A 17,742-nucleotide genomic window follows, 5' to 3' on the forward strand; every position below is an offset into this window, starting at 1 on the left:
AGTGCCAGCAACCTGAATCGATTCCTGATCTCGGGTGCTATCTGTGTGGAGATTGCACTTGTTCTCCCTGACAACATCGGTTTCCTCTGGGTGTTTTGGTTTCAACCAACAACCCAAATATGTACATTGGTTGGTTGATTGATCAGTGTAATTGCCCCTAGAATGTGCATTGGTTAATTGGCCACTATAATTGCTCCTTGTGTGAAAGTGGTGGAGTCTGGGGTGAGTTGATGGAGTTATGGGCAGAATTAAAATAGATTGGTGTAAATGGATGTGACATTTGGCTGGAAGATCCCGCTTCCATGCTACGAGTGATCTGTACCTGGACCACTTATGTACGCATGGAAAACCTTGAGGTTTGTCCAGTTGCAGCTAGTCTTCATTTGGCTTCATCAAAAAGCCCTAAGCTTGAAAACATATAAACAATTTTCCCTAAATAATACTTGTCTCTGCCACTTGCTGCTGCAGCAGCACAGATGTTGGAGACATTTCTTCGTGAATTTCAGGCATACTGTTTGCCCCCCATCATCCTCCTCCCACACATCCCCTCCCCCACCACCAACAGCTACCATCATCAAAACACTATTGATTAAAAATACACCAACATTTTATGGAAGTGCAGTTTGGAACACACATTTCCAGTCTCATGGGGGTAGCATTGTGAAAAGTCAAAGGCACTGTCTATTACCTTGTCCCAGAGATGCTTATGCACCTCTGAGTATGAAATGGCCTATGCTGCTCAAATCTATTTTCTCCTGTTCAGGTGATTTATGAAGGCCTCTGTGTTGTGCATTCCACTAACATCCAGACTCCATGTAGATTTTCTCATTGTAGGTGTTTGGGTAAATAGTTCATGACCGCAATGATAGACACAAAATGCTGGAGTAACTCAGTGGGTCAGGCAGCACATCTGTAGAAAATGAGGGCCCAACCCAAAATGTCACTCATCTATTTTCTCCAGAGTTGCTGCCTGACCTGCTGAATTACTACAGCATTTTGTGTCTATCATTGGTATAAACAGCAGCTGCAGTTCTTTTTTATTACATATTATTACCACAATGGTGTCTGTTGCGATAAATTTGTTGACATGACTTCAGCAGAGCGATTTTGCTTATGATTTGACAATGCTATTTAATTCATGGATTAACAATTTTGAAATATATCTCTGTGTGTCTTTGGGAGTGATTGAAGATCACTCTAAGATCAGTGCTACTCTATTTTCCGAAATGATCTTGCTGCTTCAGCGTTAGTTATAAATTTGAGCATTGCAACTCTCCGAGGAGGAGCACCTTGCATTCCCACTAGATGGCAGCAACAGAACAGTTTACAAAGATGCGAGGATCATTCACTTGGTTTTGAAACTTAATCTATTCTTTGGAAATCAGATTTAAAAAATAAATGGACTCCATTCAACTCACCGAACGTACAATTTAAATGATTTCATGGTGCTTTATTACATTGTCAAAGAGTCATACAGTTGAGAATCGGGCCCTTTGGTCTTATGTCAATCATAGGCCAGCTCTTGGTCCATAACTTGCTATGTCTCAGCAGCTCAAGTGCTCATCCATTTGCTGGATATTGTAAGAGTACCTGTCTCTACCACACTCTTGGGCTCTGTATTCCAGATTGCCACCACCATTGCCAACATGAAAAAAAATATTGCTTAGATTTCCCCTAACCTATTACTATTCACCTTAAACCTAAGCCTTCTTCTCTTAGACACCTCTGCTATGGGGGAAAGTTTCTTACTATCTACCCTATGTCATAGAGTGATACAGTGTGGAAATAGGGCCTTCAGCCCAACTTGGCTACACTGGCCAACATGTCCCAGCTACACTAGTCCCAGCTACACTAGTCCCACCTGCCTGGGTTTGGGTCCATATCCCTCCAAACCTGTCCTATCCATTTACCTGTTTCTTAAATGTTGGGATAGTCCCAGTCTCAACTACCTCCTTTGGCAGCTTGTTTCATACACCCACCACCCTTTGTGTTACCCCTCAGATTCCTATTAAATCTTTTCCCCTTCACCTTAAACCTATGTCCTCCGGTGCTTGATTCACCTACTCTGGACAAGAGAGTGCATCTACCCAATCTATTCCTCGTCTCATAATTTTGTGTACATCCTCAGCCTGTTCTGAGGAAAAGTAACAAACAGCAAGGGTTACATCACTGATGATCCCTGTAGCACACTGCTGGTCACAGGCATCCAATTTACATAAGCAATCCTCCACAATCACCTGAATCCTATTTCCAAGCTATATTTAAATCCAAACTGCCATGGATCCAAACATAGCTTGGAATTTGCTATGCTTTAACCACCTTCAACCTGGGATTTTATTAAAAGCCTGATGTCTATATTAAAAAATCTACATCAACTGCACTGCTTTCATCAATACGTTTAGTTATCTCTTCAAACAAAACTGAATTATAGGTTACTCAGACAGAATTTCCTACCACCCTTCCCATGGTCATATTTCTTTTGTTCGTGCAAGAAGTATAAGAAAATAACTGCAGATGCTGGTACAAATCGATTTATTCACAAAATGCTGGAGTAACTCAGCAGGTCAGGCAGCATCTAGGGAGAGAAGGAATGGGTGACGTTTCGGGTCGAGACCCTTCTTCAGACTGAACGGTCTCGACCTGAAACGTCACCCATTCCTTCTCTCCCGCGATGCTGCCTGACCTGCTGAGTTACTCCAGCATTTTGTGAATAAATCTTTTATTCGTGCATTGATTTAAATTCACAGGTGAATCATCTGAATGGAGTTAAACCTGATCAGCGCTCCATCACTTCTTTTATCAGTTAACACCATGATTTGAGGGCGGGTTTAGCATTTGCACAGAGTATCTTGGTCCTTTAAATATTTTTTTTCCAAACCCTTGGAAAACAGGGGAGGTTTGGAACAGCTAATCAGTTTATACACAAGTGTTCATCTTTCATATTGTTGAAAAACAGCTAAAATCTACTCAATTAAAAAAATAGATTTTATGCATTTGGATTTAATCTTTTGCTTAAATGTATATGTTGCAATTTAGTAATCAAATTCTTATTACTAATTTTCTCGTGAGAACTTCTAACTCCCAACTTTTCTTCATCCCTAATTTATCAATTTTGTGAATTATCTCCCCCACAGACTGCTGATCTGTGAAACTTCCAATAGTCTATCCTTCCCCAATCCTTGAAAGTATTCTCGTGGTTCTCTGTTCCATTCCATTTCTGTGGCATGGTGGCACAGCAGTAGAGTTGCTGCCTTACAGCGCTTGCAACCCTCCGGGTTCGATCACGACTACGGGTGCTGTCTGTACAGAGTTTGTACATTCCGTGACCACATGCATTTTTTCCGAGATCTTCCGTTTCCTCCCACACTCCAAAGATGTTCAGGTGTGTAGGTTAATTGGCTTTGTACAATTGTAAATTATCCATAGTGCGTGTAGGATAGTGTTAATGTGCGGGATCGCTGGTCGTGTGGACTCGTTGAGCCAAAGGGCCTGTTTCCACTGTATCTCTCAACTAAACTCCCCACCCTATTAAATGTTATTCGAGCATTCTGCTGGTCCTACCTTTGCCCCACCCCGAATCTCCACGAGGGCACACTCCGGTCTCATCTCATTGTACACCGATTGTCATCCATACTCCTATTCCGACTTTATGCGGCAGGTGCATTTGAATTTCAAAGTTACCAGAAACAAAAACATATGCATTGAACCTTTATGATGTGGTTGCAGAGTTGAATAGCAGTTCAACACGGAACAAATTAAATTGACACTGACAAATTATCTTATATTGCTCTTATTCAGTTTCAAAGAATTACAAATCGGAACATTTTTGCAACTACTTTTAATGGCAAAGAGCTTATAAACATAGAACACTTGAACATGAAGCTTATTTTATCTATACAACTTACACAAGCTATTTAGAGTGAATAAATACAAGGAAGCTTCAGCAGTCCAAATAATCAATTTACTAGCTGATTAAAATCTTCAGAGAAACCAAAATCAGTTTAGCAACCTGCAAATTACCAACCTGCACAATAAATAAACAAAGAACATCTTGTATTTGTTTATGTTTGTGAATGAATTAAAAAGATTTATGATAAAAATGTTAGCTGAACAGCAAAACTTAAATCTTTGAGAAACGTTTGACTGTGTGTTAGCATCGAAGGAATTTATATTACACTATCGCTGGTAGTTGATTCCCAAAAAAAAAATCTGCATGTTGCCTGGATGGATCTTATTAAACATAACAATTTATAAACCTTATCAGCAATTGAAAAGCATATTGCACCAATATATTTGACAGTATTTCTGTCAGAAATAGATCCATTATTGATATAAATGCAAAAAAGATTCTGCAGCACCAGATGGGCGTAGTACAAAGGTATAAAACATGTCCCCGTTTCTACACTGTTGACCATTTGAAGCTGTAGGGAAAGCATGTTAAACAGCAGTTCCCCGCTCCAAATTCTGCTTGATTTCTGCAGTATATTTTCCATAGAAGCGTTCGGCCTTCTTGTTGAAGTTGGCATTTCTCTCATTAATATAGTCAATATCAGCATCATCATTGTAACGCCGTCGTCTGCTATACTTGGCACGCTTCTCAATTCTGAAAAAGGAATTCAAAATTTACACTGCTGTTTACAACCCAAACAACATAAACGTCTTTGTATTTACACTATGATTATCATGCCCACTCCAGAACACGTACAAACACTTCACAGCCAATGAAGCACTTGTTGAAGCTAGTCATTGTTGAAAGTGCATCTTGTCCCCCAACTTAATACATTCTGGTGTCAGTACTAACTTACACATTTTGTCATGAAGCCCCAAGGTGTAATGAACAGCAGATGGCAGAAATTCAGAATCTGGTCCAACTTTTTCTGCACTGATCATTGGGGGATAAATAATAAGCAGAATAAAATAATCCTTTTTGAAATATCCAGAGGCAGTCAGGATATTGGTTTAATGTCCTACCCCACAAGATGACACCCTAACTATGCAGCGCTCTGACATTAATATACGAAAAAGTCCTCCTCTTAATGATACTGCAAAAGAACAACCCTATTTGTTCCAGTTCAGTAATAAACTCAAGGAGACTCACCACGTCAGGTTTCCTGCCTGGAAATGACTTACTTGGATAACGTATTGAATAGATTTATTTCCTGACAGCTGTCACTGAGGCAAGATGGGGAATTAGCTCCTTCCAGAGTTTTGGATGCCATTCCTGGCATCAGAAAATAATTCCATCATTCAGAACCATCCAACACCCCCAGAGGGCCTGTCCAGAAATTTGATGCATTTTTCTCAATGATGACAAACCACAGTAAATTTAGAATTAAGATTCTTCCAGCAAAAGGATACATAGCAGGTAAGTCACCAACTTATAACTAAAGCCGCTATTAACCCCGAGCAGCATCTTAAAATGCAATTTAAAAATGTGCAATTTTATACCGAACACCTGAAATTACTTAATATTCTTCTGGTTCAGACCCATCCGTTTAATATTTACAAGAAACACTGCAAAATGAGTGACACGATGTGCTGAATAATTAAAGCAAATTTCATTAAGTTTCCAGTTTTTGTATGGTAACTAGCTTTCTATCAGCTGTGTACAGTGAAAGATAGGTTTACAGTTGTATCCCTTCTGCAAGATGATCTTCTCTGCTCTTTTTTGTGCACCTCATGCAATAGTTAATGTAGTCATTTGAAAAGAAAACACTTACTGTTTATCAACATCTGCCACTAGTTTGTCCACTCCTTCCTTGGTGGGAACGTGTGTGCCATGCAATAGGCTATTTGCAGTTGCATAAAATTCTTCCCCACTGTCAATAAGAAATGCATAAAAAACCCTTAGCTTGGTAGAAAGACGATATATATTCACAATATTAATGACAGGAAAGTCAATAATGCTATCAGCAATTGCCCTGAGATCTGAAGGATGTGTTCGTTAAGCGTACCAACCCTAATACAAAGTGAAGGGTGGTCCTGAGAAGGGAAAAAACAATACTCTAAATAGAAAACTCACCGATCAGATATAATTGTGTTTGGATTAATGACATTTGAACATGCAGCATTCATATACCCTCAGTTAAATATAATACATTTACTTTCCATATTATTACTCAGAAGGCCCAATGAGAAAACAAAGGACAATTAGCACCGCTGATTGATGCTCCTATCAAGTTGAAACCTTGCAGATATATTTTCCTGATATTACTGTCCTGATCACCAAGATGTGTTCATGTCTTACCTTTGTCCTTCTGCTGATGAAGGCCTCACTGATCCATTGGCTTTCCTCTAAACTTGTTTAGTTGAATGAATATTTCCCTTTAACCTCTGTAAATGGGCTAACTAATATTAGCTCCTATTTTCCTCCAAGTCATCACTGCATCCCACGATGTTTTATATTTCAAATTCTCACCCTTGAACTTTACTCATCTGCCTCTATGTACTGTCTTAGTGTTTCATTCTGTTTTAATCTCCACTTGTACATATCTTTGACCCATTTAGCAGCCAGTTACATCATCCATCCAAATTCTTCCATTTCCACTTCTAAGATTTAGATCCATATTTAATATTTCCATAATTGTCAGACATGTATTTTTCTTCTGACTATTGGTTCAGGGAAGATGGCTGGGGCATCTACTAGATCTGACTCATGGGAATGAGATGGGTCAAGTGCACCAGGTTTCCAAGGAGGACTGTTTAGGACGTAACCATTATAATACAATTACGGTTGGATACAGAAAAGGAGAAGCAGCAAACTAGAATAAAAATAATTGAGCAAAGGCCAACTTCAATGGGGAGCAAGTGAATCACCTCTGATAAATTGGAACATAGAAACATAGAAAATAGGTGCAGGAGTAGGCCATTCGGCCCTTCGAGCCTGCACCGCCATGCAATATGATCATGGCTGATCATCCAGATCAGTAGCCTGTACCTGCCTTCTCTCCATACCCCCTGATCCCTTTAGCAAAAAGGGCCACATCTAACTCCCTCTTAAATATAGCCAATGAACTGGCCTCAACTACCTTCTGTGGCAGAGAATTCCACAGACTCACCACTCTCTGTGTGAAGAAATGTTTTCTCATCTCGGTCCTAAAAGACTTCCCCCTTATCCTTAAGCTGTGACCCCTGGTTCTGGACTCCCCCAACATTGGGAACAATCTTCCCGCATCTAGCCTCTCCAACCCCTTAAGAATTTTATATGTTACTATAAGATCCCCCCTCAGTCTTCTAAATTCCAGCGAGTACAAGCCCAGTCTATCCAGTCTTTCCTCATATGCAAGTCCCGCCATCCCAGGGATTAATCAGGTGAACCTTCTCTGTACTCCCTCTAAGGCAAGAACGTCTTTCCTCAGGTTAGGAGACCAAAACTGCACACAATACTCCAGGTGCGGTCTCACCAAGGCCCTGTACAACTGCAGCAGAACCTCCCTGCTCCTAAACTCAAATCCTCTTGCTATGAATTCCAATATACCATTCGCTTTCTTCACTGCCTGCTGCACCTGCATGCTTGCTTTCAATGACTGGTGCACCATGACACCCAGGTCACGTTGCATCTCCCCTTCTCCCAATCGGTCACCATTCAGGTAATACTCTGCTTTCCTGTTCTTGCCGCCAAAGTGGATAACATCACATTTATCCACATTATATTGCATCTGCCATGCATTTGCCCACTCCCCTAATCTATCCAAGTCACTCTGCAGCCTCCTAGCATCCTCCTCGCAGCTAACACTGCCACCCAGCTTCGTGTCATCCGCAAACTTAGAGATGTTGCATTCAATTCCCTCGTCCAAATCATTAATATACACTGTAAATAACTAGGGTCCCAGCACTGAGCCTTGCGGTACCCCACTAGTCACTGCCTGCCATTCCGAAAAGGACCCGTTTATTCCTACTCTTTGCTTCCTGTCCGCCAACCAATTTTCTATCCACCTCAAAACTGAACCCTCAAGTTTGTACACCAATCTCCTATGTGGGACCTTGTCGAAGGCCTTCTGAAAGTCCAGATATAACACATCGACTGGTTCTCCCTTATCCACTCTACTAGTTACATCCTCGAAAAATTCTATAAGATTCGTCAGACATGATTTGCCTTTGGTAAATCCATGCTGACTTTGTCCGATGATTTCACCACTTTCCAAATGTGATGCTATCACATCTTTAATAACTGTCTCTAGCATTTTCCCCACTACCGATGTTAGGCTAACTGGTCTATAATTCCCCGTTTTCTCTCTCCCTCCCTTTTTAAAAAGTGGGGTTACTTTAGCTACCCTCCAGTCCTCAGGAACTACTCCAGAATCTAAAGAGTTTTGAAAAATTATCACTAATGCATCCACTATTTCTGAGGCTACTACCTTAAGCACTCTGGGATGCAGCCTATCTGGCCCTGGGGATTTATCTGCCTTTAATCCATTTAATTTACCTAACACCACTTCCCGACTAACCTGGATTTCCCTCAGTTCCTCCATCTCATTAGACCACCGGTCCCCCGCTATTTCCGGCAGACAGTTTATGTCTTCCTTAGTGAAGACAGAACCAAAGTATTTGTTCAATTGGTCTGCCATCTCCTTGTTCCCTATGATCAATTCACCTGTTTCCGACTGCAAGGGACCTACATTTGCCTTAACTAATCTTTTTCTCTTGACATATCTATAAAAAGCTTTTGCAGTCTGTTTTTATGTTCCTTGCCAGTTTTCCTCATAATCTATTTTCCCTTTCCTAATTAAGCCCTTTGTCCTCCTCTGCTGGACTCTGAATTTCTCCCAGTCCTCTGGTATGCTACTTTTTCTGGCTAATCTGTATGCTTCATCTTTTGTTTTAATACTATCCTTGATTTCCCTTGTTAGCCACGGATGCACTACCTTTCCTGGTTTGTTCTTTTGCCAAACTGGGATGAACACTTGTTGTAGTTCATCCATGCGACCTTTAAATGCCTTCCATTGCATGTCCACCGTTTCAGCATCAATCGCCAGTCTATCTTGGACAATTCACGCCTCATACCCTCAAAGTTACCTTTCTTTAAGTTCAGAACACTTGTTTCTGTATCGACTTTGTCACTCTCCATCCTAATGAAGAACTCTACCATATTATGATCACTCTTGCCCAAGGGGCCTCGAACAACAAGACTGCTAACTAACCCTTCCTCATTACTCGATACCCAGTCTAGAATGGCCTGTTCTCTCGTTGGTTCCTCGACATGTTGGTTTAGAAAACCATCTCTCAAACATTCCAAGAAATCCTCTTCCTCAGCACCCCTGCCAGTTTGGTTCACCCAATCTATATGTAGATTGAAGTCACCCATTATAACTGCTGCACCTTTAATGCATGCATTTCTAATTTCCTGCTTGATGCCATCCCCAACCTCACTACTGCTGTTAGGTGGCCTGTACACAACTCCCACTAGCGTTTTCTGCCCCTTAGTGTTTCGTAGCTCTACCCATATCGATTCCACTTCCTCCATAGGCAAGATTAGAATAAAACAACTGTTTCCAGTTAAGAGTTATGGAATCATACAGTACAAAAATAGCCTCTTTGGCCCAACACATCCATTCCAACCAAGATGCCCCTTCCAAGTATGTCCCATTTGCCCATGTCTGGCCAAATGTCTTTTGGATGTTGTTATTGCATCTGCCTCAACTACTTCAACTGGCAGGTGATGCCATATACCCCAACCTGTGGCGCAAAAATTGCCCAATCAGGTTTCTATTAAATCATTCCTCTCATTTTAAACTTACACCCTCTAGTCCTTCATTTCCTTACCTTGGAAAAAAGACTCACCCAAACTATTCCTATCGTGAATTTATACACCTCTATAAAATTACCCCTTATCCCCCTGAGGTCGATGGAATAAAGTCCTAGCCTGCCCAGCAAACTTGAAGCACATTCCTACAGGAGCAAGGGAAAACCTAATGAATCCAGTGCTTCCGGGACGATAAAAGAGATACAAAGGATGATAGAGCAACAACAAAAAAAGACTGCTTAAGACATGTTGGGTTGGAAATACCAGGCTAACTACAAATGAATCAGAGGAAGTGAAAATTAAATTGAGAGGCAAGGACAGGAAGAGAGAAGAGATTAGTTGCAAGATAAATGTGGATCCAAAAGTATTCTATTTGCACATAAATGGAAAAGGGGTAATGCATGGAAGAATAGAGTATATCAAAAACAAAATTGGTATTTTCACATGTAGGCTAAGATTTTAAATAAATACTTTGCTGTCTTCACTAGGGAAGAGGGTGCTTCCAAAGTAATAGTGAAGGAAATAGTTGAGATACCAAATACAGCAGAAATTGACAGCATTTGAAAAGTTGGCTGAAATTATGATAGGACTGAACGGGGTGCATCCTAGAATTATAAGGGAAGGATGGAAGGAAATCCAAGGGCACTAATCAATGTTCTTTGATACAAGGATGGTGACAGAGGATTGAGTGTTGAATCCTTGTTCAAAGTAAGGATAAGTCTAGAACCTACATGCCGGTCAGTTTAATAGGAAAATAACTGCAGATGCTGGTACAAATCCAGTCAGTTTAACCTCAGTGGTTGGAAGGCTTTTTGAAATATTGATCTGGTACAGGATTAAAAGTCACCTGGAGAAAAGTGGATTAATCAAGGCATGCCAGCACCAATTTGTGACGGCCAAATCGTGTTTAACCAATTTGATCAAATTCTTTGATGTGGCAACAGACGGAATCGATGAACGGAAGGCAGTCAATGTGAACTAAATGGAAATTATTCTTATCTCAATCTAAAATCTTTGCAGTTGTTGGCTTTTTATCCCTTTTCGACAGCATCTCGAACTGGATCATGACATGACTAGATAACTATTCACAAACCTTTATGCTGTTAACTGAATTTGTATTTCTTATCAATACCAAATCTTACACGGAAATCTGCCTCCAAGTGGCGAGAGACATTTTATCCTGATAAAGGTGGATAAAACCAACGCTGTATTAAAAAGTACAGGGCAGATCCCTGTGTCAGTATCTATGAAACTTCCTATTAAATGTCTGCAATCTTTTGAGTTAACAATCATTTTTTTTTAAACTACTGGTGCTTGGCATTCTAATGCCATTTTCAACCTAGCACTCAGAATAGAATAAAGATCGAAAAGTATGTTTTTTAGCAGCAACTCACGTATCATCCCTTTGCTTCACATATTGCTCCATGTCTGGTTTAATCTGCTTCACTAATCTTTGATACTGCCGGAACTGAGCAGCTGCAAAATCTGAAACACAAATGTAAAAACATTTAACAAATATCTTAACATCAGAATTATAATCGCCCTTGTTTAGAAATAAACCATGTACATATAATTAAAAATGGTATGTTCTTTTTACTTCCTGTGAAAATGTTTGGTCTGGTAAAAGGCTTAAAATATTCAAATTATAGTACTTATAAATTTAGTTATAGAGATACAGCATGGATTCGGGCCCTTCGGCTCACTGAACCCACCAAATTCACACTCGTTTGATGTTATCTCACTTTCTCGTCCACTCCCTACATAATAAATTTCCTTCTGGCATATATATTTCCTTCTGGCATAATTCCAATGTGACCTTTCCAATTACATTGATCCTTTGAAACATGTTGCATAGAGATGCTGGTCAAAAACCTGCAGCAGCGACAATCCACGTACCTCATCCACACTTGCAATCACATAAATGATTAGGTAATTCAGATAAATTGATATTTTTAATATGATTTAAATAGACTGATGTGCAACACACATTTATTAAATTTAAAGCAAGTGATTGATTATTAAAAAACCTAATACCTGAAAATCCAGGATCTGCATTTTTCCTTTTTTTCTTTCGCTCCCACCGCTCTGCATCATCGGCACTAATTTCTAATAACTTAACTCGGTCATAATCTTCTCCCTTTTCTAGACACTCCTGCAAGGTTAAGAAACCACAAATGGGAATCACAGCTCCAGAATTATAAAACGCACTTTCATCAGGCTCCGTTCCACTGAGATCGGAACAAATATGTTCCAATAAATTATGACAGGTTTCCTTTCTCAACAAATAATACAAAAACAAAATTCAACAGCATAATCTTGTTTCTGAATGTCCGATTTATGAACAGCTCTAAAGTGTTCAAGAATTCTGTTTGACAGCACGTCCTGCGAGCAGATTTTATAAAACACTTTCAATACCTTTTTTTTCTCTTCCACCTTTAGCTCCCATTCCAATCGCGCTCTTTTGGACTCCCAATTGGCTGGTAGCTTCAATTGCCTGTCCTCTTCCGTCACTGCCTGGTGATTTAATTTCCGAGATTCATTCTGCACACAAAGAACACCTTTTAATCGCCACCAATCCAAGAATTTTCTATTAATTTTGCATTGTTGTAGAATATATACATCTTTAGAATCTTTAGCAGGACAAATATTGCTCACCCTCTTAAGATGGAGATCACGGAATCTCTTCAGTCTTTCTTCCCGTTTCTGTGCAACTGAGGTCTCACCTTCTGCACTGCTGTAAGGGCTATCCTGAACCTGTGGTTGTCAAAAAATAATTTCATTCTTTTGGGTTCAAATTTATTTCTAAAAATATCAGAATTTCCACGTCCTTTGAAACAGGGGGAAATATGAACATGAGCTAAATCTGTTTACTGAACAAAGGAGCCCAATGCACCTATGTGCTGCACAATGAGATAAGATGAAGTAATGACTACCGATCTAGAGATAGACAGATTTATTGAAAGTTTAAAAAGTAGGCCTAGTTTGAGACAGACTCTTTCATTAATTGGATGATAGAATGCCACAGTTGGGGATTGAAGGCAGTTTAAAGGCTGGAGAAAATTTCAAAGGCGATGAGGATGAGATACAAACATTGAAAATAGGCCATTCGAGCCAGCATCACCATTCAATATGACCATGGCTGATCATCCAAAATCAATTGCAATCCTTCAACATTAACTATCGGAGGGTTTTTTAAAAGTTTCAAATTATTTTTCCCTCGTATCCCAATCAGCCCCTTTATTCCACTTTCTGAACTTTATTCAACACTAAATTCAATATTCTAATCCATATTCAGCACTGTATATTCACAATTCTGCTCATTGATTTGTTAAAAAATGTTTTTTCCATGTTATCGATCCCAGCTGTCCTGAGGTAGGCATTGGCTTTTTTGATATTCTACACACAACTTTTCATCTGCTTGCCAGTTAGCACGAACTGCATTGTCACCAATTCTATCTCCTTCTGGGCCACATCTTGGTCTGAATAAGAATATTTGTTACATCCCACCCATTTGATCATGACCTCTGTTACACACCCCATTCTTTCTGTCACACAGATCTACCACTGAAACTTTGCCCATCCTTGCCCCTACCACAAGTTTTTTCTCCACCAAACTCTTCACATTTATGCATGACTAATTCAATATTCTTCTGGTCTCCACAAAAATGAACCCTCCAAAATCTATGTAGCCTTTATTGTAATTTACACCAGCTCAATCGTTTATCCAACTGATTCTAAATGGATCCCAGTCCATTTTCATCTTTGGATTTAAATTCCTTCTTTGCTTCACATCTCTAACTCCTGCTTTGTGACTTTCTAGGAACTCTATGTTCCCTCAATACTGTTTTGGAGAGTTTCTAGTGCACAGCAACTCCTGACGAACAGCCACTCCACAGTAGCTGCACACTATTCCCCTTTCCAGCCCACTCCATAAACCACATCTTTCACTCTACTATTCACTGGTTTACATTCAACTGTTTTAATTCCTTACCCATGGAATCTCTCCATCTACCAAAAATTGTTTGGCACCTCTATCTTTGGTAAATGTCAAAAGAGTCAAAAGTGTTTAATTGACATATACACCAGGACCAGAAAAAAAAAAATTCTTACTTGCAATAACCTCATTCATGCAAAAACACAAACAATATCCAATAAGCAATAATAAACAAGAAATGTTTGATCATTGCCCTAAATTTCCCTTCTTTGGTTTATGTCAACATTAGTCAACTTTACTCCTTTACCTTGCCATGGGTGTTTTACAAAATTATACACATGGAAGTTGGTGTTTAGCATTTAAATCTGTGCTGAGGATCTCAGAAAGAACTTTAAAGTTTGTCAGTCTTTAATCTATGATCATTGTGCTGCAGGTCTGGTACTGAAAGATGGGATTAGAGTAGGTACTTTTACAATCAGCACAGATACAATGAGTCAAATTATCATCATCTGTCAGAATTTCTTCTGATTTTCTTTCTTTTCCAGAACTCATCCTCTGAATTATGCCTATTTAATTGAAAACAAACTTATTTTTACTGAATATGAAAATGTCTTTCTTCTATCACTCACAGACAATCCCCACTTCTTAATTAAGTTAATGGTTTTGCACATATTCATTAGGCCTGACAGTTGATCATTTAGTTTAAGGAGGCATTAAACAGCCTCCGAGGTCTGTTTCTGCTGGATGAACTTGTTCTTTCTCTTCTCACGGTGTGGTGACAAGTCAGCATAAAGGAGAGAGATGGAACACCAGGTTGAGCAATGGTCCAACAACTAACTCTTGTTTAATGTCAACATAACCAAGAAACATTTTTTTTAAATTCAGTAGGGGGAAAGTCAGGAGGCCATGTTTCAGTTTAATTGATAGGCCATCAGTGGAGAGAGCTAGCAGTTTCAAACTCCTTGGTACTAACATCTTAGATGATCTGTCCTGGGCCCAACATAGAGATGTAATTAAAAGAAAGCACATTAGCACCTCTACCTTCTTGAAAGATTAAGAGACATGGCATGTCACCAAATACATGATCAAACACTGTAGAAAATATCTTGACTGATTGCACAGCAATTCCAACATCCAGGAATGCAAGAGGCTAAAGAAAATGGTAACTCAAGCCAGTCTATCACAACACAGGCATAGCCCACTCTACCACTGAAAGCAGATGCATGAGTTACTACCTCAGGAAGGTTACATCTATTATCAAGTATCCCCACCATCTGGGTCTTTCTCTCTAGTTGTTACTATCGGACTACTGGGTTTACAGAAGCCTGGTCATGCTGCCTGGTTCAGGAATAGCAACTTTCCTATAACCATTGGGTTCTTGAATTGACATGTACAACCTTAATCCTACCTCAGCAACAGCACACCACAGACCACCTCTTATTTCATAGTTATACAGTATGAAAACAGGCCCTTAGGCCCAACTGGTCCAGGCCAACCAAGATGCCCCATCAAAGCTAGTTATATTTGCCTACGTTTGGCCCATATCTTTCTTGCTCTGCCATGGACTTGTTTTCCCGATTGTGGTTTGCACTAATGTCTTGTTTTTTTAATAGTTTTTTGTTTATTTTCAGTCTTGTAGAATTTATGTTTTGTACGTTGTCGATATGCCTACGATGCTGCTGCTAACACAATTCCCGTTGTGCCTACATGCCATCATATTTATGTACACAATGAAGTCACTTGACGGTTCGAGTTTAATGAGATATTAAATGCCTCTGAGCTCATCCGGCCTGCTGTTCGCTCTCTACAAACTCTCACAGTCACGTATATAAAACCTCTGAACTCTACCTGCTCAGCAGACTCTGGTGAAGACTCACAGACCGCCACCCGTGATGCGATGCTCACTTCCGAGGCCGACGCCATCTTCTCTCCCTCCTCAAGGAGCATCCGGGTGACGTAATAATCGGGCGCCGCGGACTGACGGCGCGGGAGATTTACGTCACTGGGTCGTTGCCATGGCAGCCTGGCGCCAGGAGGGCGGCCCATTCCTTCTCTCCAGAGATGCTGCCTGCCCCGCTGAGTTACGCCAGCATTCTGTGTCTATCTTCGGTTTCAACCAGCGTCTGCAGTTCCTTCGTAAGTATCTCACCGGCTGGGGCAGCCTTCAGAGTGAAAAAACAAATTCCGAATGTTAAACCACCTGAAAAACAAACTGCAAATACTCAGGGGAAGGAAAAATACATAAAAACAGAAAATAAGGTGCAGGAGGAGGCCATTTGGCCCTTCGAGCCATCATCGCCATTCATTGTGATCACAGATACTGCCTGATCCGCTGAGTTGGAGTAATGTCAGATCCTCAACTCGATCCGAATATAATAAACACTCCATGAACACAACAATACAGACGTTTGTGTTTTTATTTATCCTCCTCCATTCCTTTACATCCCGGCAACGTGTCGCTACGAGCCGATCCGAGCTTCCCCACTCGGGTCGAATGAATTCAAACCTCTATTTCCAGCTGCTTCGTTAAACGCCATGTCTGCTTCAAAAGCTGAACTAAACAATTACTAGTTCACCCTCGTCGCCAAGGTTTTGACTTACTGCAAGTAGTTCTGCCCAGTAACTCGCAGTTACTTTGTGCCTTGCTCATGGTTCCAGCATCTGCAGTTCCATGTGTCTCCTCTTATGTACTGCGTTTACAAACCTGTTGTGTTGTTGCTGCAAGTAAGGACTTCTTTGTTCTGTTTCGGGACACATGACAATAAAAGACACTTGACTCTCCTCTTGGAAATACTCGGTACATCCGGATAGCTGAGGGGAGAGAATCAGTTATTGTTTCAGAACTGAAGGTGAGCTAAAAGCACGATAAGGTACAAAGAAGTGGAGAGGTAGGAAGAACAAAGGGAAGATGTCATAGGGTGGAGACAAAAACTATCCAGGTGACACAGGGGTTTCAATGCAGTTTGGCTATTATTAAATGAGGGCAGTTAGAGAGAGAAAGAAAACAATACAGGCAAGGACGGGTGGAGCTTTGATTGGAGAGATAAGTCTGGTGCACTCTTTTATCAGCACCTTCTCACAGTGCTTTTCATCCCATGGCAGGGGATGATACACCTGCCTTTTCACTTCTTCCCTTTTCACCACCCAGAAACCCAAACATTCTGTTCAGATGAAGCTGTGATTCACTTACACTTCCTCCAATTTAACATGCTATATTTGGTGGTTACAATGTGGTCTCTTCTGCTTTGGATAAACCAAACACAGACTGGGTGACTGCTTTGTATTATTATTGTTACATGTACCAAAATACAGTGAAAAGCTTTTTTTGTGTGCTATCTAGTCGAATTATACTATACATGAGTACAATCAAGCTATACCCAAGTACAACAGTTAGTGCAAAGAGAAAAAAATACCAGTGCGGAATATAGTCTTACATCATTATAGTATTACAGTTACAGAGAAAAATACAAGAATTGCAATGATGGAGGTTGGAAGATCAGGACTATACCTGAGGTCATGGGAGGACCATTCAGTAGTTTGATGACAGCCAGGAAGATTTTTCCTTAATCTGGTGGTACGCACTTTTGAGGTTTTGTTTCTTCTGCCCGATGGGAGAGGAAAGAAGAGGGAGTGACCAGGGTGAAAAAGGTCCTTGATTATGTCGCCTGCTTTTCCAAGGAAGGGTAAATAGAGTTAATGGTGGGGAGACTAATCTGCATAATGCACTGGGCTACATCCACAACTCTATAATCTCTTGGATTCTTGGGCAGAGCCAAACCAAGCTGTGATGCATCCTAATAGGGTGCTTTCCATGGCACATCTGTAGAAGTTGGTAAAGAGCTGTTGAAGAAATGCTGAACTTCCTTTGTCTTTTGAGGAGGAGAGATGCTTTCTTGGCGGTAGCTTCCAAGTGGTTGGTGATATTCACATTTAGGAATTTGAAGTTATCGACCAATTCCACTGTGGCACCATTGATGCTGATTAGGGTGTATTCTCCACCTGGCTTCCTGAAGTCTATAACTAGCACCTTTGTCTTGCGGACATTGAGGGAGAGGTTACTAAGTTC

At 40.4% G+C, this 17,742-nt stretch overlaps 1 protein-coding gene across 1 annotated transcript; it reads right to left on the reverse strand.

The window, feature by feature from the left end:
• Positions 1–3,834: 3,834 nt before the first annotated feature.
• Positions 3,835–15,627, reverse strand: syf2 (SYF2 pre-mRNA-splicing factor). The gene is made up of 7 exons (XM_078422909.1): positions 15,525–15,627; positions 12,398–12,496; positions 12,158–12,283; positions 11,777–11,894; positions 11,137–11,227; positions 5,721–5,819; positions 3,835–4,603 (listed from the first exon to the last, which is right to left on the reverse strand). Exons 1-7 carry the CDS (start codon positions 15,621–15,623, stop codon positions 4,438–4,440), a joined length of 798 nt encoding a protein of 265 aa, XP_078279035.1. The 5' UTR covers positions 15,624–15,627; the 3' UTR covers positions 3,835–4,437.
• Between the last annotated feature and the right edge of the window lie 2,115 nt (positions 15,628–17,742).

Source organism: Rhinoraja longicauda, chromosome 27, assembly GCF_053455715.1.
Source record: "Rhinoraja longicauda isolate Sanriku21f chromosome 27, sRhiLon1.1, whole genome shotgun sequence".
Taxonomy (NCBI): Eukaryota; Metazoa; Chordata; class Chondrichthyes; order Rajiformes; family Arhynchobatidae; genus Rhinoraja; species Rhinoraja longicauda.

What these genes read in the sequence shown, in the direction of transcription:
- syf2 (XM_078422909.1), bottom strand. Translation starts at nt 15,623, where the DNA reads ATGCTCCTTGAGGAGGGAGAGAAGATGGCGTCGGCCTCGGAAGTGAGC. An exon ending in AGGTGGAAGAGAAAAAAAAG is followed by an intron (nt 11,895 to 12,157) that starts GTATTGAAAGTG and finishes TTAACCTTGCAG; the next exon opens with GAGTGTCTAGAAAAGGGAGA. An exon ending in TGCAGATCCTGGATTTTCAG is followed by an intron (nt 11,228 to 11,776) that starts GTATTAGGTTTT and finishes TTTGTGTTTCAG; the next exon opens with ATTTTGCAGCTGCTCAGTTC.